This window comes from Geotrypetes seraphini, chromosome 6 (genome assembly GCF_902459505.1).
Source record: "Geotrypetes seraphini chromosome 6, aGeoSer1.1, whole genome shotgun sequence".
NCBI lineage: Eukaryota > Metazoa > Chordata > Amphibia > Gymnophiona > Dermophiidae > Geotrypetes > Geotrypetes seraphini.
Window position 1 is genome coordinate 124320555 of NC_047089.1, and position 22627 is coordinate 124343181.

General features: G+C 43.3%; 1 protein-coding gene across 6 annotated transcripts in view; it reads right to left on the minus strand.

Annotated features, from left to right (window-relative positions):
- ITGBL1 (integrin subunit beta like 1) overlaps positions 1-22627 on the minus strand; it is a 541162-nt gene that overhangs the window by 406756 nt on the left and 111779 nt on the right. For all 6 annotated transcript variants that reach the window (XR_004539893.1, XR_004539894.1, XR_004539892.1 and 3 more), the window contains exon 3: positions 19831-19977. Coding sequence is in view for 3 of the 6 variants with exons in the window: in XM_033948882.1 (XP_033804773.1) it covers positions 19831-19977 (147 nt within the window). In the remaining 3 variants the exon portion in view is untranslated. The remainder of the gene's footprint in view (positions 1-19830; positions 19978-22627) is intronic.

Sequence of the window (22627 nt, forward strand, 5' to 3'; positions counted from 1 at the left end):
GTGTTTTGTACTCATTCCACACCCTTTCCATAAGTAGTCAGTACTTCTGAAAAATCTACAGTCTTTACAAAAGGTTTTAACCCCTCTCCCAGTTCCCGAAAAGCTTTCTGTGCTGCAGGTAGGTTATTGTTGGCTAGATTCATTTGTTCTGAGGTGGATAACAACATTGCGGCTCAAAATCTTTACTTCTTCCCTATTTACAGTCAATATTTGTCTGGTATTCCTGGTAGCTGAGGATCCTGGAAGGCATTTTACTTCTTTGAGTTCCTTGTCTTGTGTTCCAAGATTAATCCCTCTGATGACAGAATCCCCTAGCAGTAATACTTTTCTGGTTGAGCTTTTTATATGTGCTTTGGGGGATACTTTCTTCAGTAGTTATCTTCACTGATTCTAGTTCCTTCCCAGTTCTTTTAACTTGAGCTTTTTTATGTGCTTTGGGGTTGTTTTTCTTCATAAGTTATCTTTACTGGTTTTAATTCCTCCTCAGTTCTTTTATCTTCAGCATCACACTGTTCTAATGGAGTACAGGGATTCTTTAGAGGCAACAATTATGAAGGTGGATGTTTCTGTGCCACATTCCACACTCTACCTGAGCCTGCTGTGATCCATTTATTCCTGGGTTGTTTTATTATTTGCGGGAGTGGTGGTAAATTGGTACATTTGTGTGGGGTTAATGTAGCTGCTTTAACTTCCTCCAATTCTTGTTTAAGTACGACATCAGAGAGAAGGCTTCCGGCTCAGCCGTGAGATGTGCGTAGGTGCCGCTACACAGGGCTTTGGGCAGAGAAATGACTGTGGAAGTTAGGAGGAGGGAGCTGACCAGAAGATAAACACCAGCTGAATGGAGGCATGTATTTGAGGCACAGAATGGAGGAAGGGAGGGAGAGGGGCGTGTTGGGACTCAAGAGGGAAGGAACACAAACTTTGGACAAATGATAGAAGGAAGGAGGGAAGGGGCATGAACTTGGGACACAGAATGAAGGGAAGGGGGGAGCATGAGCCACAGGACAGAAGAATGAGAGAGTGAGAGAAAGAGATAGTGAGGGAGGGAATAAAAAGGGAGAATTGGGTGTCAGAGAGGGAAAGAGATATTACACATGAGGCGATGAAGAAAAAATAATTATTGGGCAGAGAGGGAAGGAGAGAAAATTATTGGACATGGTGGTGGGAGAGGAGTGAGATAGAGATGCATGGGAAAGGGAGAGAAGAGAGGGACTAATGTTGGATGTGGTGGGGAGAGGGAACAGTGGGATAGATGAAAAAGGATGCACAAGGGACCTCAAGGAGATAGAGAAGGTAGGAAGGAATACTAAGATCCAAGTTATATACATACAAATTCAACTGTGGTGTGTGACCTATTACTTAGGCCTGGTAATTTATTAAGATTTGATGAAGGTGTGAGAGCTGAGTTTGGAGAGCCTGGTGAACCTAACACCCAATAAAGTGCAAAAAAGTCATTTATAATAAAAAAAAATCTCCTGCAGCCGATTGTGATTTGTGATGGGGCAGTTCTACAGGTGAAGGGTAGATTTTATTTTCAATGAAATATTCATTAAAATGCTGAGGGTCAACACGACTATGGCTCTAACAGAGTGTCTCTCAACCTTTTCAAGCCATGTACCCCCTAAGCCTAACAAATACCAACCGAGTACCCCCGATCAAACTCCACCCCAGACCCACCCAAACTCCACCCCAGACTCCACCCCCATAATAACAGTGCTAAGAACATAAGAATTGCCGCTGCTGGGTCAGACCAGTGGTCCATCCTGCCCAGCAGCCCACTTATGCGGTGGCCCCCAGGTCAAAGACCAGTGCTCTAAAATGAGTCCAGCCTCACCTGTGTTCATCCCAGTTTAGCAGGATCTTGTCCAGCTTGGTCTTAAACCCTGGAGGGTGTTTTCCTCTACAACATAGTAACATATAGTAACATAGTAGATGACGGCAGATGAAGACCCGAATGGTCCATCCAGTCTGCCCAACCTGATTCAATTAAATTATTATTATTATTTTTTTACCCGGTTACTGTGCTTGGGTTCCAACTGCCGAAATCTCTGTTAAGACTTACTCCAGCCCATCTACACCCTCCCAGCCATTGAAGTCCTCCCCTGCCCATCCTCCTCCAAACGGCCATGCACAGACACAGACCGTACAAGTCTGCCCAGTAACTGGCCTAGTTCAATATTTAATATTATTTTCTGATTCTAAATCTTCTGTGTTCATCCCACGCTTCTTTGAACTCAGTCACAGTTTTACTCTCCACCACCTCTCTCGGGAGCGCATTCCAGGCATCCACCACCCTCTCCGTAAAGTAGAATTTCCTAACATTGCCCCTGAATCTACCACCCCTCAACCTCAAATTATGTCCTCTGGTTTTACCATTTTCCTTTCTCTGGAAAAGATTTTGTTCTACGTTAATACCCTTTAAGTATTTGAACGTCTGAATCATATATAATAATAATAATAATAACTTTATTCTTCTATACCGCCATAATCTTGCGACTTCTAGGCGGTTTACAACTGAAGAGAGCTCTCCCCTGTCTCTTCTTTCCTCTAGGGTATACATATTCAGGGCTTCCAGTCTCTCCTCATACGTCTTCTGGCGCAAGCCTCCTATCATTTTCGTCGCCCTCCTCTGGACCGCCTCAAGTCTTCTTACGTCTTTCGCCAGATACGGTCTCCAAAACTGAACACAATACTCCAAGTGGGGCCTCACCAATGACCTGTACAGGGGCATCAACACCTTCTTCCTTCTACTGGACTACGCCTCTCTTTATACAGCCCAGAATCCTTCTGGCAGCAGCCACTGCCTTGTCCACACTGTTTTTTCGCCTTTAGATCTTCGGACACTATCACCCCAAGTCCCTCTCCACGTCCGTAGCATATCAGCTTCTCTCCTCCCAGCATATACGGTTCCTTCCTATTATTAATCCCCAAATGCATTACTCTGCATTTCTTTGCATTGAATTTTAGTTGCCAGGCATTAGACCATTCCTCTAACTTTTGCAGATCCTTTTTCATATTTTCCACTCCCTCTTCGGTGTCTACTCTGTTACAAATCTTGGTATCATCTGCAAAAAGGCACACTTTTCCTTCTAACCCTTCAGCAATGTCACTTACATACATATTGAACAGGATTGGCCCCAGCACCGAACCCTGAGGGACTCTACTAGTCACCTTTCCTTCCTTCGAGCGACTTCCATTAACCACCACCCTCTGGCGTCTGTCCGACAGCCAGTTTCTGACCCAGTTCACCACTTTGGGTCCTAACTTCAGCCCTTCAAGTTTGTTCAACAGCCTCTTATGAGGAACTGTATCAAAGGCTTTGCTGAAATCCAAGTAAATTACATCTAGCATATGTCCTCGATCCAGCTCTCTGGTCACCCAATCAAAAAATTCAATCAGGTTCGTTTGGCATGATTTACCTTTTGTAAAGCCATGTTGCCTCGGATCCTATAACCCATTAGATTCAAGGAAGTACACTATCCTTTCTTTCAGCAACACTTCCATTATTTTTCCAACAACTGAAGCGAGGTTCACCGGCCTGTAGTTTCCTGCTTCATCCCTGTGACCACTTTTATGAATAGGGACCACATCCGCTCTCCTCCAATCCCCAGGAATCACTCCCGTCTCCAGAGATTTGTTGAACAAGTCTTTAATAGGACTCGCCAGAACCTCTCTGAGCTCCCTTAGTATCCTGGGATGGATCCCGTCTGGTCCCATCGCTTTGTCCACCTTCAGTTTTTCAAGTTGCTCATAAACACCCTCCTCCGTGAACGGCGCAGAATCTACTCCATTTTCTCGTGTAACTTTGCCAGACAATCTCGGTCCTTCTCCAGGATTTTCTTCTGTGAACACAGAAGAGAAGTATTTGTTTAGCACATTGCTTTCTCCTCATCACTCTCCACATATTTGTTCCCAGCATCTTTCAGCCTAGCAATTCCATTTTTATCTTCCTCCTTTCACTAATATATCTGAAAAAATTTTTATCTCCCTGTTTACATTTTAGCCATTTGTTCTTCCGCCTGTGCCTTCGCCAAACGTATCTCTCTCTTGGCTTCTTTCAGTTTCACCCTGTAGTCCTTTCTGCTCTCCTCTTCTTGGGTTTTTTATATTTCATGAACGCCAACTCTTTCGCCTTATTTTCTCAGCCACTAGGTTGGAGAACCATATCGGCTTCCTTTTTCTCTTGTTTTATTGATTTTCTTCACATAAAGGTCCGTAGCCATTTTTATCGCTCCTTTCAGCTTAGACCACTGTCTTTCCACTTCTCTTATGTCCTCCCATCCTAACAGCTCTTTCTTCAGGTACTTTCCCATTGCATTAAAGTTCGTACGTTTGAAATCTAGGACTTTAAGTATCGTGCGGCCGCTCTCCACCTTAGCCGTTATATCAAACCAAACCGTTTGATGATCGCTACTTCCCAGGTGAGCACCCACTCGAACATTAGAGATACTCTCTCCATTTGTGAGGACCAGATCCAATATCGCTTTTTCCCTTGTGGGTTCCGTCACCATTTGTCTGAGCAGAGCCTCTTGAAAGGCATCCACAATCTCCATACTTCTTTCCGATTCCGCAGACGGAACATTCCAGTCCGCATCCGGCAGGTTGAAATCTCCCAACAGCAGAACCTCCTCTTTCCTTCCAAACTTTTGGATATCCACAATCAGATCCTTATCAATTTGCTGCAATTGAGTCGGAGGTCTGTAGACTACACCCACGTAGATAGAAGTTCCATCTTCTCTTTTCAGAGCAATCCATATCACTTCTTCCTCTCCCCAGGTCCCTTGCATTTCGGTCGCTTGGATATTGATCTTTTCATAGAGAGCTACTCCTCCACCTTTATGACCATCTCTGGAAGAGCGTTCTAGCTCTCCACCCACTCTCTGGGTGTAGAAGAACTTCCTTACGTTTGTACGGAATCTATCCCCTTTCAACTTTAGAGAGTGCTCTCTCGTTCTCCCTATCTTGGAGAGCATGAACAGTATGTCTTTATCTACTATGTTTATTTCCTTCAGTATTTTGAATGTTTCGATCATGTCCCTCTCTGTCTCCTCTTTTCAAGGGAGAAGAGGCCCAGTTTCTCTAATCTCTCACTGTACGGCAACTCCTCCAGCCCCTTAACCATTTTAGTCACTCTTCTCTGGACCCTTTCGAGTAGTGCCTTGTCTTTCTTCCTGTATGGCGACCAGTGCTGGATGCGGTACTCCAGGTGAGGATGAACCATGGCCCGGTACAACAGCATGATAATCTTCTCTGATCTGTTTGTCATCCTCTTCTTTATCATTGTGCAGACGGCTTCATCGACTTGTCAATCAGAACTCCAAAGTCTCTTTCCTGGGAGGTCTCTCCAAGTACTGCCCCAGACATCCTGTATTCATGCATGAGATTTTTGTTACAGACATGCATCACTTTGCACTTATCCATGTTGAACCTCATTTGCCATGTCGCTGCCCATTTCTCGAGCTTATGTCACTTTGTAGATCTTCGCAATCCCCCTGTGTCTTCACTACTCTGAATAACTTTGTATCGTCCGCAAACCTAATCACCTCACTCGTCATACCAATATCCTGATCGTTTATAAAGATGTTGAAGAGCACGGGTCCAAGCACTGAGCTCTGCGGCACCCCGCTGGTGACATTCTTACAGTCCGAGTATTGTCCATTTACCCCCACATCTCTGTTCCTATACTCCAGCCAGTTTTAATCCACATGAGTATTTCATCCTCGATTCCATGGCTCGCAATTTTCTAAAGTAGTCATCATACGGAACCTTGTCGAACGCCTTCTGAAAATCCAGATATACAAAGTCGACTGAGTCGCCCTTGTCTATCCGCCTGTTTACTTCCTCAAAGAAGTGCAGCAAGTTTGTCAAACAAGATCTGCCTTTGCTGAAACCGTGCTGGCTGGTCCTCATTAAACCGTGTTCATCAAGGTGATCAATGATACAGTCCTTTATTAGTGCCTCTACCATCTTTCCCAGTACTGAGATCAGACTCACAGGTCTGTAGCTTTCCGGATCTCCCCTCAAACCTTTTTTGAAGATCAGTGTAACATTCGCCACCTTCCAGTCTTCTGGAATCTTTCCTGATTTGATTGACAGATTGGCTATTAGTTGAAGCAGTTTAGCTATACTCCCTTTCAGTTCCTTGATGACCCTCGGATGGATGCCATTCGGTCTTGGGGATTTATCGCTCTTAAGCCTATGAATCTGCCTGCATACCTCTTCTAGACTGACCGTCAACCCTGTCAGTTTCCCATCTTCGTTTCCTCCATATAGCCTGATGGGTTCTGGTATGCTGTGTAGATCCTCTTTGGTAAATACAGACGCAAAAAATGTGTTTAGTTTGTCAGCGATTTCTTTGTTCTCCTTTAGCACTCCCTTTATGCCATGGTCATCCAACAGTCCCACCACTTCCTTCGTGGGTCGTTTCCCCTTAATATATCAAAAGAACAGGTAGAAGTTTTTCGCCTCCTTGGCTATTTTTTCCTCATAGTCTCTTTTAACCCCTTTTAACCGCCTTATGGAACCTGCGTTGATGCTGTTTGTGCTTATTCCAGTTTTCATCCGTTTTTTACCTTTTCATAGTAACATAGTAGGTGACGGCAGATAAAGACCCGAAAGGTCCATCCAGTCTGCCCATCCTGATTCAATTAAATTTTTTTTTTTTTTTTTTTTTTTCTTCTTAGCTATTTCTGGGCAAGAATCCAAAGCTTTACCCGGTACTGTGCTTGGTTCCAACTGCCGAAATCTCTGTTAAGACTTACTCCAGCCCATCTACACCCTCCCAGCCATTGAAGTCCTCCCCTGCCCATCCTCCTCCAAACGGCCATACACAGACACAGACCGTGCAAGTCTGCCCAGTAACTGGCCTAGTTCAATATTTAATATTATTTTCTGATTCTAAATCTTCTGTGTTCATCCCACGCTTCTTTGAACTCAGTCACAGTTTTACTCTTCACCACCTCTCTCGGGAGCACATTCCAGGCATCCACTACCCTCTCCGTAAAGTAGAATTTCCTAACATTGCCCCTGAATCTACCACCCCTCAACCTCAAATTATGTCCTCTGGTTTTACCATTTTCCTTTCTCTGGAAAAGATTTTGTTCTACGTTAATACCCTTCAAGTATTTGAACGTCTGGATCATATCTACCCTGTCTCTCCTTTCCTCTAGGGTATACATATTCAGGGCTTCCAGTCTCTCCTCATACTTCTTCTGGCGCAAGCCTCCTATCATTTTCGTCGCCCTCCTCTGCACCGCCTCAAGTCTTCTTACGTCTTTCGCCAGATACGGTCTCCAAAACTGAACACAATACTCCAAGTGGGGCCTCACCAATGACCTGTACAGGGGCGTCAACACCTTCTTCCTTCTACTGACTACGCCTCTCTTTATACAGCCCAGCATCCTTCTGGCAGCAGCCACTGCCTTGTCACACTGTTTTTCGCTTTAGATCTTCGGACACTATAACCCCAAGGTCCCTCTCCCCGTCGGTGCATATCAGCTTCTCTCCTCCCAGCATATACGGTTCCTTCCTATTATTAATCCCCAAATGCATTACTCTGCATTTTAGTTGCCTGGCATTAGACCATTCCTCTAACTTTTGCAGATCCTTTTTCATATTTTCCACTCCCTTTTCTGGGTCTACTCTGTTACAAATCTTGGTATCATCTGCAAAAAGGCACACTTTTCCTTCTAACCCTTCAGCAATGTCACTCACAAACATATTGAACAGGATTGGCCCCAGCACTGAACCCTAACAGACTCCACTAGTCACCTTTCCTTCCTTCGAGCGACTTCCATTAACCACCACCATCTGGCGTCTGTCCGACAGCCAGTTTCTGACCCAGTTCACCACTTTGGGTCCTAACTTCAGCCCTTCAAGTTTGTTCAACAGCCTCCTATGAGGAACTGTATCAAAGGCTTTTCTGAAATCCAAGTAAATTACATCTAGCATATGTCCTCGATCCAGCTCTCTGGTCACCCAATCAAAAAATTCAATCAGGTTCGTTTGGCACGATTTACCTTTTGTAAAGCCATGTTGCCTCGGATCCTGTAACCCATTAGATTTCAGCAACACTTCCATTATTTTTCCAACAACTGAAGCGAGGTTCACCGGCCTGTAGTTTCCTGCTTCATCCCTGTGACCACTTTTATGAATACGGACCATATCCGCTCTCCGCCAATCCCCAGGAATCACTCCCGTCTCCAGAGATTTGTTGAACAAGTCTTTAATAGGACTCGCCAGAACCTCTCTGAGCTCCCTTAGTATCCTGGGATGGATCCCGTCTGGTCCCATCGCTTTGTCCACCTTCAGTTTTTCAAGTTGCTCATAAACACCCTCCTCCGTGAACGGCGCAGAATCTACTCCATTTTCTCGTGTAACTTTGCCAGACAATCTCGGTCCTTCTCCAGGATTTTCTTCTGTGAACACAGAACAGAAGTATTTGTTTAGCACATTTGCTTTCTCCTCATCACTCTCCACATATTTGTTCCCAGCATCTTTTAGCCTAGCAATTTCATTTTTTATCTTCCTCCTTTCACTAATATATCTGAAAAAAATTTTATCTCCTTTTTTTACATTTTTAGCCATTTGTTCTTCCGCCTGTGCCTTCGCCAAACGTATCTCTCTCTTGGCTTCTTTCAGTTTCACCCTGTAGTCCTTTCTGCTCTCCTCTTCTTGGGTTTTTTTATATTTCATGAATGCCAACTCTTTCGCCTTTATTTTCTCAGCCACTAGGTTGGAGAACCATAACGACTTCCTTTTTCTCTTGTTTTTATTGATTTTCTTCACATAAAGGTCCGTAGCCATTTTTATCGCTCCTTTCAGCTTAGACCACTGTCTTTCCACTTCTCTTATGTCCTCCCATCCTAACAGCTCTTTCTTCAGGAACTCTCCCATTGCATTAAAGTCCGTACGTTTGAAATCTAGGACTTTAAGTATCATGCGGCCGCTCTCCACTTTATCCGTTATATCAAACCAAACCGTTTGATGATCGCTACTTCCTAGGTGAGCACCCACTCGAACATTAGAGATACTCTCTCCATTTGTGAGGACTAGATCCAATATCGCTTTTTCCCTTGTGGGTTCCGTCACCATTTGTCTGAGCAGATAAGAGTAGACGTAAGGTTATAGGGATAGGATTAGAGGTAAATTATAAAATTAGTCAGAGACCACCGCTCAGGCAGTGGGCCTGATGGGCCGCCGCGGGAACGGACCGCTGGGCGAGATGGACCTCTGGTCTGCCCCAGTGGAGGCAACTTCTTATGTTATGTTCTTAAAGGCATCCACAGTTTCCCTACTTCTTTCAAATTCCGCAGACGGAACATTCTAGTCCACATCCGGCAGGTTGAAATCTCCCAACAGCAGAACCTCCTCTTTCCTTCCAAACTTTTGGATATCCACAATCAGATCCTTACCAATTTGCTGCGATTGAGTCGGAGGTCTGTAGACTACACCCACGTAGATAGAAGTTCCATCTTCTCTTTTCAGAGCAATCCATATCGCTTCTTCCTCTCCCCAGGTCCCTTGCATTTTGGTCGCTTGGATGTTGATCTTTACATAGAGAGCTACTCCTCCACCTTTATGACCATCTCTGTCCTTCCTAAAAAGATTATATCCCGGTATGTTTGCATCCCATCCATGTGATTCACTGAACCATGTCTTTGTGATAGCAACAATATCTAGATCTTCCTCTAACATCAGGGCTTGCAGATCATGAACTTTGTTGCTTAGACTGTGAGCATTTGTGGTCATCGCTTTCCAGCTATTTTTCAGCGATAATCTCCTTTTTAGTATGGATATTTTTTGTCGTTTCACTTTCCATTGCAATACTAAGAAATGAGTTGCTGATATTGCTTATATTACAGCCCTTACTACTATCACATCTTTTCTTTTCAAGTTTATTAAATTTTTGATTAATCGCTTTGTCATATTTTCAAAGCGATGAACATAAATACAAAGTAATAGAAGTGAATACAAAATTACCTTATTAAAAATAAAAAATAAAAGTTAAATATAATCTAAAACATTAATTGTCCATAATCAGTAAACATATACTATATACATACTTGACAAGACATGAATAAAAGGGAAAAGGGATAAGAAATACAAAATTCAATAAAAAGAGAGGTAGGGGCAAAACATGAGGTTGGGAATTAAAATTAATGCATCATTGTGTTCCTGTTTATGAGTACTTAATCGAATGCGTCTTTGTAAAGGAACGTTTTTAGGTTGATCTTAAATTTATCGATATCATGTTCTTTTCTTAAATAGATTGGCAGGGAATTCCATATTTGTGGCGCTGTAACCGAAAAGATAAATTGTCTTCTTGTGTTTATAATTTTAAGAGAAGGAACTGTAAGTAAATGTTGTTCATTGGACCTCAATGGTCTATTAGTGGAATAGGGAATTAGAGTTTTATAGATAAAGGCCGGAGTTTTAAAAAGCATTGCTTTAAAAGTAAGCACACATATTTTATATGTTATTCTGTGCGATACTGGAAGCCAGTGGGCATTTTTGAGAAGTGGCGTCACGTGATCAAATTTTTTTTTTTTTGTTATTAATTTAATGGCGGTGTTTTGAATTATTTGTAACCTTCTTATTTCTTTTTGTGTAATCCCTTGAAAAAGGGCGTTGCAATAATCAATTTTGGAAATTATTTTGCCGGGGGTGGTCTCTATAATTGTCCTTCGTACATACACCACCCCCACCTTCTAGTTTAAATGCCTAGAAAAATATTGTCTAAATTTATCTGCAAGGTTTCTTTTTCCTGCTGTAGTAATATGTAGCCCATCAGTGCAATATAGCTTCTTGTCCTTCCATGTATTTCCCCATCCTCCTATGTACCTGAAGCCTTCTTGATGACACCAGGCTCTGAGCCATCTATTAAAGTCCTCTGTGTTTTTCACTCTTTGCTCTCCCTTTCCATATGCAGGCAGTATTTCAGAAAAAGCTAAAGTCTTTACAAAAGGTTTCACGCCCTCACCAAGCTCCCGAAAAGCTTTCTGTGCTGCAAGTGTGGAGTTGTTGGCCAGGTCATTTGTTCCCAGATGGATAACAACATCAGTGTTAAAATCCTTAGTTTCTTCCTTAATTATAGTCAGTATTTGCCTGGAACTCCTCGTAGCTGAGGATCCTGGAAGACATTTCACTATTTTGGTCTCCTCGCCCTGTGTTCCAAGGTTAATGCCTCTGATGATGGAATCCCCCAACAGTAATAGTTTTCTGTTTTTGGCTTTTTTATTTGTACTTAGGGTGCGCTTGTTCTCTTGAGTTAACTTCATTGGTTCCAGTCCCACCTCCCTTTTGTTTTCTTTAGTATCGCAGTGCACTAGTGGAGCGAAGTAATTCTGTAGAGGTAATATTAGTGAAGTTGGATGTTTCTGTGTTACATGTCGCAGTCTTCCTGAGCCTACTGTGACCCATTTATTCCTGGGCTGTTTTATTCTTTGAGGTAGAGGTGGTAAGTTGGTATGATTTTGTGGAGTGATGGAAGCTGCTTTAATTGTATTCAATTCCTGTTTAAGTTTGCAGAGCTCCTCCTTAATACTGGCAAGTTGAAGACAGATGGGGCAAGCCTTAAGCCTCCAAATAGTATGTCTTGGAATTAAAGCACCACAGTGATTGCATAGAATAAAGGTCATCTTGATTGGTTGTGAAGTGACTTGATTTGAGTAGTCCTGATTATATGGGTCTCTATATATGAATAGTGGTCCCTGGAGTTGGTAGGACTATAAGTCTTACCCTTATTCCTATGAAGGGAAAGGGAAAGAGGAAATAAGATTTAACAGAGGAAAGAGAAGGGTTTTTTCTTTTGTTTTTTTTTTAGTAAGAAACAGGGATGAGAAGAGAAATTAAGCAGATATAATGCTGAAAACCAGTGAAAAGAGCAAAATATGAAATGCAGAGCAACTTATCTTATTGAAGTTCCAGGGCAGCCTTGTTCATAGCAATGTCCCAAAGATAATGCAATTAACCTTAGAAGTAAAACAGAGCCCTTCCCTTCTCCACCTAATCAGCAGAAAACAATGGCTGAATACTAGTAAGACAGAAATATAGGCTCTATACCACCTAAAACACAGTATTTTAAACAAAAATGCAGGTTCTATCAGTGCTACCCTAAAACACAGGATTTATAACAGGATTTTCCCTACTTTAATCACTATGAGCCACAGGCATCAGGATTTAATTAGAGTTAACAAAGTCTTACCCTTTTTCCTATGAAGAGGAAGAGGAAATAAGATTTAACAGAGGAAAGAGAAGGGTTTATTTTTTTGTGCTTTTTTTTTTTTTTTTTTTTTTTAGTAAGAAACAGGGATGAGAAGAGAAATTAAGCAGATATAATGCTGAAAACCAGTGAAAAGAGCAGAATATGAAATGCAGAGCAACTTATCTTATTGAAGTTCCAGGGCAGCCTTGTTCACAGCATTCCTTAAATGAAGTTTTCTTGTCTCTGATCGCTTCCTTCACCTCTACAGTGAGCCACGCCGGTTCTTTGTTCTTTTTCCTCTTGGATCCTTTGTTGATAAGTGGTATATGTAGGTTTTGTGTCTCGGTGACTATGTTCTTAAAAAGGGACTAAGCTTACTCTAACGTTTTTACAGTGCTTATCCTCTTTTTAATATTCTTCCCTACCGTGAGTCTCATCCCTTCGTAATTCCCTTTTTGGAAGTTCAGCGCCGTGGCCTTCGTTCTGGACCAATGTTTCTCCCCTGCATCCAGGTCGAAGCAGATCATATTGTGATCGCTGCCTCCCAGCGTCCCTTCTACTTCCACATCTTGTGCCGGTCCTCCCAGTCCATTTAGAATTAAGTCCAGAATTGCATTTCCTCTTGTATTTTCCTTTACAAGCTGTTCCATGAAGCAGTCACCTACAGCATCCAGGAACTTGGTCTCCCTAGCACAACCGGAGGTGTCTAGATTCCAGTCTATCCCCGGATAGTTGAAGTCACCCATGATAACTGCGTTGCCTCCCTTGCAGTTGCGTTTAATCTTGGCCATCATTTCTCCATCAATTTCTTCTGACTGCCCTGGGGGTCCATAGTAGATGCCAATCTTCATTTCCAGTCCATTTGTTCCCGGAATTTTAACCCATAGAGACTATAACTTATCCGCCAGTTGTGGTGTGTTCTCTCCAGTAGATTTGATTCCCTTTTTGACATATATGGCAATGCCCCCATCTTTTTGAGCCACTCTGTCTCTGCGGTATAAGTTTGTATCCCGGTAGCACAGTAAGAACATAAGAACATAAGAAGTTGCCTCCACTGGGTCAGACCAGAGGTCCATCTCGCCCAGCGGTCCGCTCCCGCGGCAGCCCATCAGGTCCGTGACCTGTGAAGTGGTTTCTGACCATTTCTATAACCTACCTCAAGTTCTATCTGTACCCCTCTATCCCCTTTTCCTTCAGGAACCTATCCAAACCCTCCTTGAACCTCTGTACAGATTTCTGGCCTATCACATCCTCCGGAAGCGCGTTCCATGTGTCCACCACCCTCTGGGTAAAAAAGAACTTCCTAGCATTTGTTCTAAACCTATCCCCCTTCAATTTCTCCGAGTGACCCCTAGTGTTTGTGGCTCCCCTCAGTTTGAAGAATCTGTCCCTATTCACTTTCTCTATGCCCTTTAGGATTTTGAAGGTTTCTATCATGTCCCCTCTAAGTCTCCTTTTCTCCAGGGAGAACAGCCCCAGCATTTTCAACCTGTCAGCGTATGAAAAATTTTCCATACCTTTTATCAGTTTAGTCGCTCTCCTCTGCACTCCCTCTAGTACCGCCATGTCCTTCTTGAGGTACGACGACCAGTATTGAACACAATACTCCAGGTGCGGGCGCACCATTGCGCGATACAGCAGCATGATGACTTCCTTCATCCTGGTTGTGATACCTTTTTTGATGATGCCCAGCATTCTGTTTGCCTTCTTTGAGGCTGTCGCACACTGCGCCGATGGTTTCAGTGATGTGTCGACCATCACCCCCAGGTCCCTCTCAAGCTACAAAGTGTTCCCCCCCATTTTGTAGCTGAACATCGGGTTCTTTTTCCCTACATGCATGACCTTGCATTTCTCTACGTTAAAACTCATTTGCCACTTTTTTGCCCAGTCTTCCAATCTCGTTAGGTCCCTTTGCAGGTCTTCACAGTCTTCCGTGTTTCTAACCCTGCTGCAGAGTTTGATGTCATCAGCAAATTTGATAACCTCACATTTTGTCCCCGTCTCCAGATCGTTAATAAATATATTGAATAGTAGAGGTCCCAGCAACGACCCTGTGGAACTCCGCTCGTGACCCATTGCCAGTCTGAGTATTGGCCCTTTACTCCAACCCTTTGTTTCCTGCCTGCCAACCAGTGTTTGATCCATCGGTGGATATCCCCTTGCACCCCGTGGTTCCACAGCTTTTTAAGTAGCCGTTCGTGAGGTACCTTGTCGAAGGCTTTTTGGAAGTCAAGGTAAATGATGTCTATGGATTCCCCCTTATCCATCTGGCTGTTTATTCCCTCAAAGAAGTACAGCAAGTTCATGAGGCATGACCTTCCCTGGCAGAAGCCATGCTGGCTCGCCTTCAGTTGTCCATTGTTTTCTATGTGTTCGCAGATTGTGTCCTTTACCATTGCTTCCATCATCTTTCCCGGAACCGAGGTCAAGCTCACAGGCCTATAGTTTCCCGGGTCACCCCTTGATCCCTTTTTAAAGATGGGCGTGACATTTGCTATTTTCCAGTCCTCTGGGATCTCCCCAGTTTTTAGGGAGAGGTTACATATTTGGCGAAGTGTCTCTGCTATTTCGTTTCTCAGTTCTTTTAGTACCCTTGGGTGAATGCCGTCCGGGCCCGGTGATTAGTCACTCTTTAGTCTGTCTATCTGCCTGAGGACATCCTCTTTGCTTACCTCTAGTTGTACCAGCCTTTCGTCGTGTTCTCCGCTTATAATCACCTCGGGTTCTGGGATATTGGATGTATCCTCTCTGGTGAAGACTGACGAGAAGAATTTGTTTAACCTGTCAGCTATCTCTTTTTCCTCCTTTATCGCTCCTTTCCTGTCTCCGTCGTCCAGTGGTCCCACTTCCTCTCTGGCTGGTTGTTTCCCTTTCACATACCTGAAGAAGGGTTTGAAGTTTCTTGCTTCTCCTGCCAGTCTTTCCTCATATTCTCTCTTTGCTTTCTTGACCTCTTGATGGCATTCTTTCTGGTGTCTTTTGTGCTCTTCTTGGTTTTCCTTTGTTGGTTCCTTTTTCCATTTTTTGAAGGATGATTTCTTGTTGCTTATCGCCTTTTTAACTGCAGTAGTTATCCATGCTGGGTTTCTAGTTCGATTTTTTTTGCACCCTTTCCTAAACCTTGGAACGTACAGGTCTTGCGCCTCGAGCACTGTGCCTTTAAGCAGTGTCCAGGCTTCCTTTACGGTCTTCACTTTCCCTGAGCTGTTGCTGAGCTTTTTTCCCACCATTTTCCTCATGTCTTTGTAGTTTCCTTTTCTGAAGTTGAGTGCTGTCGTTGTGGTTCTTTTCGCCTTTGATGTTCCCATGTTTAATTTGTACTGGATCATGTGCTATTACCACCACTTCCTTTGCGGGTCCTTCTAGCCCGTTGAGGATTAGGTCTAGAGTGGCATCCCCTCGTGTTGGTTCCGTGACCAGCTGCTCCATGAAACAGTCCCTTATTGCCTCTAGGAATTTAGTTTCTCTCGTGCAATTTGAGAGCCCAATGTCCCAGTCTATTCCCGGATAGTTGAAATCCCCCATAACCACCACCCTTCCACTTTTGCACACCTGCCTCAGTTCGGCCTCCAGGTCCAGGTCGTTTGCTTCTGGTTGTCCTGGTGGGCGATAGTACAGTCCCAATTTGATGTCAGCTCCTTCCCCTCCTGTGAGCTTAACCCATAGTGACTCCAGACTGTCTGCCCTTATTGTTGTTTCTGTTCTGGATGAAGGAATGGAGTCCTTTATATACAGTGCTATTCCTCCCCCCTTCTTGTGTGCCCTGTCCCTCCTGTAGAGTTTGTACCCTGGCAGGGCCACATCCCTTTTGTTGTCCTCTGACCACCATGTCTCTGTGATTCCTATTATGTCTAGGTCTTTATTTCTGGCTATAACTTCTAGCTCCCCCATTTTAGTCCTTAGGGTCCTAGCATTTGTATATAGGCAATTTAAGTCCCAGTTTGTTACCTTTTCTTTTGGATCTACTCTTGATTTGATGCCCTTGCTGGTCTCCTCACGGGCTGCTTCCTCACGGTCTGCCTCCTGTGGTGTGTCTATCCTGTCCTCTGCCCTCTTCTTTGTTCTTTGATAGCCCTCTGGTTCCAGCTGTTTCTTCCTTGTCTTGCTCTTTTGCTCTGATTTCCTCTCGGGTCCCTGTACTGCATCTTTGGGTTTATGTCCATAAAGTGTCCATTTTGTCTCTAGTCCACTATCGCCCTTTCCTGTTTCAGTATCCTTGTTTGATACCGTGGTCCGATGTGTCGAGGTCAGATCGACTGTCGGCTTTCCCCTTGTTATCAGTTTAAAGCCATGTCTATGGCCATGTCTATCCCAGACATTTTCCTCAGTTCACCATGTTTCCATGATGCCGATGATGTCCATGCTATCTTTTTGTGCCATAGCTTCTAATTCACCCATCTTGTTCCTTAGGCTCCTTGTGTTCATTTACATACACTTGAGTTTGTGGCATATTCTTTTCTTGCATTTCCTTCCCTCTTGTGTCTCTTTTGGTCTGTCTTGTCTGTGATCCAGTGAGTCCTCTCTTATCTTCCTGCATGGTATCCTCTGGGGGGGGGAGGGGAGGCAGAAGAAACGTGAGATCCTGGGTTGCACTTAACTAGTCAGGTTAATTGTATAAATAGCACCACATAACAGTCAGATCTATCTTTATGTGGCAACTCATATCCAGTTAAGTTCTGAATATTGCACTTAATTGGCTATGTGTTAGCTGGTTTCAGAAACCTGGCAATTCAGTGCCAGTACCTGGACAAGACCAATCACCGAATTTTCAGGGTTAATGTGGTACTATTTATACAATTAACCTGATCACTTAAGTGCTGAATATCGGCACTTAACTAGTCAAGTGCCAGCTTCACCTGCCCCAAACATATATACTCTAAGATATTCTCCACTCCTTAATTCTCCTTCATACCATATTTATTACCACCATTTATATATATATATATATATATATATATATATATATATATATTAGACTTTCACTTATCTTTGTCTATGCATCCTGTATTTATGCATCATAGACAAAGATAAGTGAAAGTCTAATATATATACACTAGTCTTATAGCCCGTTACATTAACAGGTGCTAGAATATATGTGTGTGTGTGTGTGTCTTTTTTTTTTTTTTTTCTCTCTCCTTAGCCGCTTTCTGTATTTGTCTGTGTTTTGTTTTGTTTTTCCTTGGCTGTCCACTACCACCCCTTGCCTGCTCCCCCTGTCCATTCTCCCTTCCTTTTACCTCCCCTGTGTCCTTCACCACCTCATCACTGCTCACCTTATCCAGCAGAAGCCCTTCTCCCTTTGTTTTATCTCCCCCTGTCCATCATCACCTCCTTCCTGCTCCCCCTGTCCAGCAGTAGGCTTGTCTTCATTTTTCTGCCCCCCTTCCCCTATCCATCAGCCCCTTTTCTGCCCCTCCATTTCCCTCCCACCCACTTCCTCCTGAACTGCATGCCCTGAACTAAAATGGTTTCCGGGTTTGGCTGCCGCGGCCTACAGCCGCCGACAGCCACCGCAGCCAGCAGCCACCGCGGCCGACATCCGACTCGGGCCGCCGCGGTCAACATCCGCCTCGGGGGGGAAGGAAGAGAGAGAGCGAGCTTCGGGCGGCCAGCAGCCGCCGCGGCCGACATCCGCCTTGGGCCGCCGACAGCCGCCGCGGCCGACATCCACCTCGGGGGGAGGGAGAGAGAGAGAGCTTTGCGCGCATGTGCACTCCTATCTGCGGCCCTACAGCTCACAGAAAACAGACGCACGCGATGGGAGTGCGCATGCGCGGCCTAGCGTTTTATTATATTAGATATATATATATATATATATAAAAATTTAATATTTAAAAATTAAAATAAGTAGTGTGTATTGAGAACGAAAAGCCACATAAGTATAATGCTGTAAAACCTTTGACCAATGACGACTGGTGTAGTAAGCTCCCCAGAAGATTAAGTTATACGGAAAGAGGAGCAGTGGTTCTGAGGTCTTTGGGGAATCAGCTGATATAATGGTGATAAATATGGTATGAAGGAGAATTAAGGAGAGGAGAATATCTTAGAGTCTATATGTTTGAAGCAGTGTTGGAATACTCTAAGTGAAGAATTTAAGCCATTTTATACGGTTGAACAGTAGCTTCACCTGCCCGGCATGCCCCCAAATAGCTGGTTTTCACTTAAGTGCTACCTACTAATTTTCAGCAGCTATAACTGGTTAAATGCCCTGAAAATTAATAGTTATTCCTGACCAGTTGATTTAAACAGTTAGGAGCTATTTCTGGTTGGTTAAATCACTTTGAAAAAGAACCACAGTATATGTTACGTATGTATAACGATAATATATTAAACCAGATAACTTTATAGGGATTTCATCACACACTGCACATGATGTTAGGAAATTTACATAATGCATCTGTACTTTTTGAATGAAGAAAGAATGTGGCGCAGTTGAAAATTATGTCAATTTTTAAGAATGCTAGTACGATCTTTTGCTTTCTTTCAATGACTCAAATATGAAGCTCCATTTTGTATATTGTATCAAGATAGGAATCGAAGTATTAAGGTTGGGACATTCACAATTCCCAAAGTATTTTTCAAAAGGTTTGTCAAATGCACAGCCTTTTGTAAATATGTATAAAGACATCCACATACTGTATTCTTGTGTATTTGCTGGCACATATAGGACTGAATTCTACATATTATATCTAAAAATCAGCGCTATTCTATAAACTGTGCCTAAAGTTAGGTGTGGTTTATAGAATGGTGCTTATGACTAGGAGCCTCTCACTTAAATTAGGTGCAGATAACCCTTATTCTGTAATTACACATGAAACTTTGAGGAATGTCCCCAATCCACCCATGACCCTACCATTTCTACATCCTCTTTTTGGTGCCACGTGCTAGTAAATTTCAATTAAAACTAATTAATGCTAATTATACTTGTTAAGCCAATTATCAGTGCTAATTGGCATGTTATTCAATTAAGTTGCAATTGGGCACACACCCAAATTTGTGTACGCAACTCAAAGCTAATTTGGGCAATAGTGGGAATAGCCATTTCACAAGCTCATACATACAGAAAAAGAGTGGCATAACTTAGCATCTTCCAGATATAGATACTAGCCATGGTACTGATGTTGCACACATATAGGGACCTCATTTTAGAAAAAGTGGTTTCATTTAATGATGGAAGCTTATTTTTTTAAAACATTTTCAATATCAAAATAAACCCTATGAGGTAATGCACAAATGCACCCTCAATCACTCATTTTAAACTCTGGCTAAATCAGCATTTGACAAAATCTATATAAAATGAGAGTTATGCGTATATTTTCTGGACTACCAAACCATGTACAAATCACATCCCCTTGGATTCTCTGCATCCCAGGAATCTGCACACGTTTATAGTGGCATCTTTTACATTTGCATACAATCCACATGTGTAAATGTATCTATTTTCATTTGTAAATTGTTCATAAATGACATCCTTAATCTCAGAAACTTAAGATCAATTAATTGTATTAGTGCAAACATATATATCACATTTGTCTGACAAGTTTAAAAGTTAATACCATGTATGAAATGGAAGTAATTTACTATAACTCGTTACATGGAAATCTTAGTGTGTAAATTCCTACCTGCATTGGAACATATGACACCTTGAGAATTCCTGCATAGTTTGTTACTCTTCTTTTGAGTCAGGTTACAAGTAGTTGGATACTGACAAGATTCTCCAAACCAGCCTTCCTCACATTTGCACTTCCCACAATCACATTTTCCATGACCTAGAAAAATTAAATGCATATCAAATGTGAAATAGGAATTTGGATGCCCAGGTCAGAATATAAACAATCATCCAAGTATTTCATAAAAAGCTCACTGAATGTAGAGCATTCTGTACAATATGTAAAAGGACAGTACAAAACACACATGCAAGTCCTGTCATGTCCTGCTAGAAATGCCATTTTAATAAGAAATATTTATCTTTTAAAAAGACCATTTTCACTCAGGGTTTTGAATGTTTCCATGCTATTATTTAAACACATGCTGATTTTACAGTATGTGAAACATACATCTATCCCCCAAATGCCAGTTTTATATGTGACTATCCCTCAAATACCAGTTTAGGGTGGGTTAGCTCAAGTGTTATATATGTGGGCTAGCTCAAGTGCTTCATATGTGGGCTATCCCCCAAATACCAGGTAGGGTGGGCTAGCTCAAGTGTTATATTAGCCAATCACCATTTTCCTCATCGATCCAACATATTTGTATATATTCAATAAATTATTTTGAAAATTATCAGTGAAAATTTTCAGTTCAAAAACACACTTATCTTAACAAATACTTGATTGATGTAATCCCTCTTAACGTGAATTCATGTTTTGAAAAACTGCATCAGGATCAAGATACCTGTAAAAACATATATCATAAGAATCTAAACTTTAAAGACTCTTCCAAATTATAACAGCACAAACACTTGGGTCCACTTTATCAAGTTGCAATAGGGTTCTTTTGTATTTCAGGCCACTGCAGTAAAAGCTCCGACGCTCATAGGAATTCTATAAGCGTTGGAGCTTTTACCACAGTGGTCTGCAATTTTAAAAACTCTACTGCAGCTTGATAAAAAGGGGGTCTTACTTTTTTTAAAAAAGTTAATTAACAAATGAGCAGTAAATCCTTCCCTATTAATTATCTTAATATGGTGGTGGCATCTTCCTTGCAACCTAAGTAAAAGGGTAAAGGGTCATGGGCTCAAAATGCAGCCTTTCTGTGGGAACGATCAAAGCAGTTTACGTACACTATATGCAGGTACTTTTTTCTTCTGTCCCTAGTGAGCTCACAATCTAAGTTCTGTACCTGGGGCAATGGAGAATTAAGTGACTTGTCCAGAGTCACAGGGAGCTGCAGTGGAAATTGAACCCAGTTCCTAAACTAACTCCTTCCAATCATCTCCATATGATGTAACCTTTAAATGAGTATCTTCCATTCAAATTCTTCATTAAAACACTCCAAAAAGCACTTACCGTATTTTCACGCATATAACGCGCGCGTTATACGCGTTTTTACCTACCGCGCATACCCCTCGCGCGTTATATGCGTGAGCGTGGTATACAAAAGTTTTAAAACATAGTTCCCACCCCGCCCGACGCCCGATTCACCCCCCCAGCAGGACCGCTCGCACCCCCACCCCGAACGACCGCTCGCACGCGATCCCACCTGCACCCGCATCCACGATCGGAGCAAGAGGGAGCCCAAGCCCTCTTGCCCGTTCGACTCCCCGACGTCCGATACATCCCCCCCCCCCCCCGGCAGGACCGCCGACTTCCCGACAATATCGGGCCAGAAGGGAGCCCAAACCCTCCTGGCCACGGCGACCCCCTAACCCCACCCCGCACTACATTACGGGCAGGAGGGATCCCAGGCCCTCCTGCCCTCGACGCAAACCCCCCTCCCCCCCAACGACCGCCCCCCCCCAAGAACCTCCGACCGCCCCCCAGCCGACCCGCGATCCCCCTGGCGACCCCCACGACCCCCCCACCCCCCTTCCCCGTACCTTTGGTAGTTGGCCGGACAGACGGGAGCCAAACCCGCCTGTCCGGCAGGCAGCCAACGAAGGAATGAGGCCGGATTGGCCCATCCATCCTAAAGCTCCGCCTACTGGTGGGGCCTAAGGCGCGTGGGCCAATCAGAATAGGCCCTGGAGCCTTAGGTCCCACCTGGGGGCGCGGCCTGAGGCACATGGTCGGGGTTGGGACTTCTCTTTTAGGAAATTATCCAAATCTTTTTTAAATCCTGATAAGCTAACTGCTTTCACTACATTATACGGCAACAAATTCCACAGTGTAATTACCGTACCCATTGGGTGAAGAAATATTTTCTCCAGTTTGTTTTAAAATTACTACTTAGTAGTTTCATCGCATGTCCCCTAGTACTAGTATTTTTAGGAAAGAGTAAATAAGTGATTCACATCTACTCATTCCACTCCGTATTTTATAGACCTGTATCATATCTTCCCTAACCTGTCTCTTCTCCAGGCTGAAGAGCCCTAGCCGCTTTAGCCTTTCCTCATTGTGAAGTCATCCCAACCCTTTTATCATTTTTGTTGCCCTTCTCTGCACCTTTTCGAATTACATAGAAACATAGAAATAGACGGCAGATAAGGGCCACAGCCCATCTAGTCTGCCCACCCTAATGACCCTCCCCTACCTTTCTCTGTGAATAGATCCCACGTGTCTATCCCATTTGGCCTTAAAATCAGGCACGCTGCTGGCCTCAATCACCTGTAGTGGAAGACTGTTCCAGCGATCAACCACTCTTTCAGTGAAAAAGAATTTCCTGGTGTCACCTCGTAGTTTCCCGCCCCTGATTTTCTACGGATGCCCTCTTGTTGTCGTGGGACCCTTGAAAAAGAAGATATCTTCCTCCGCCTCGATG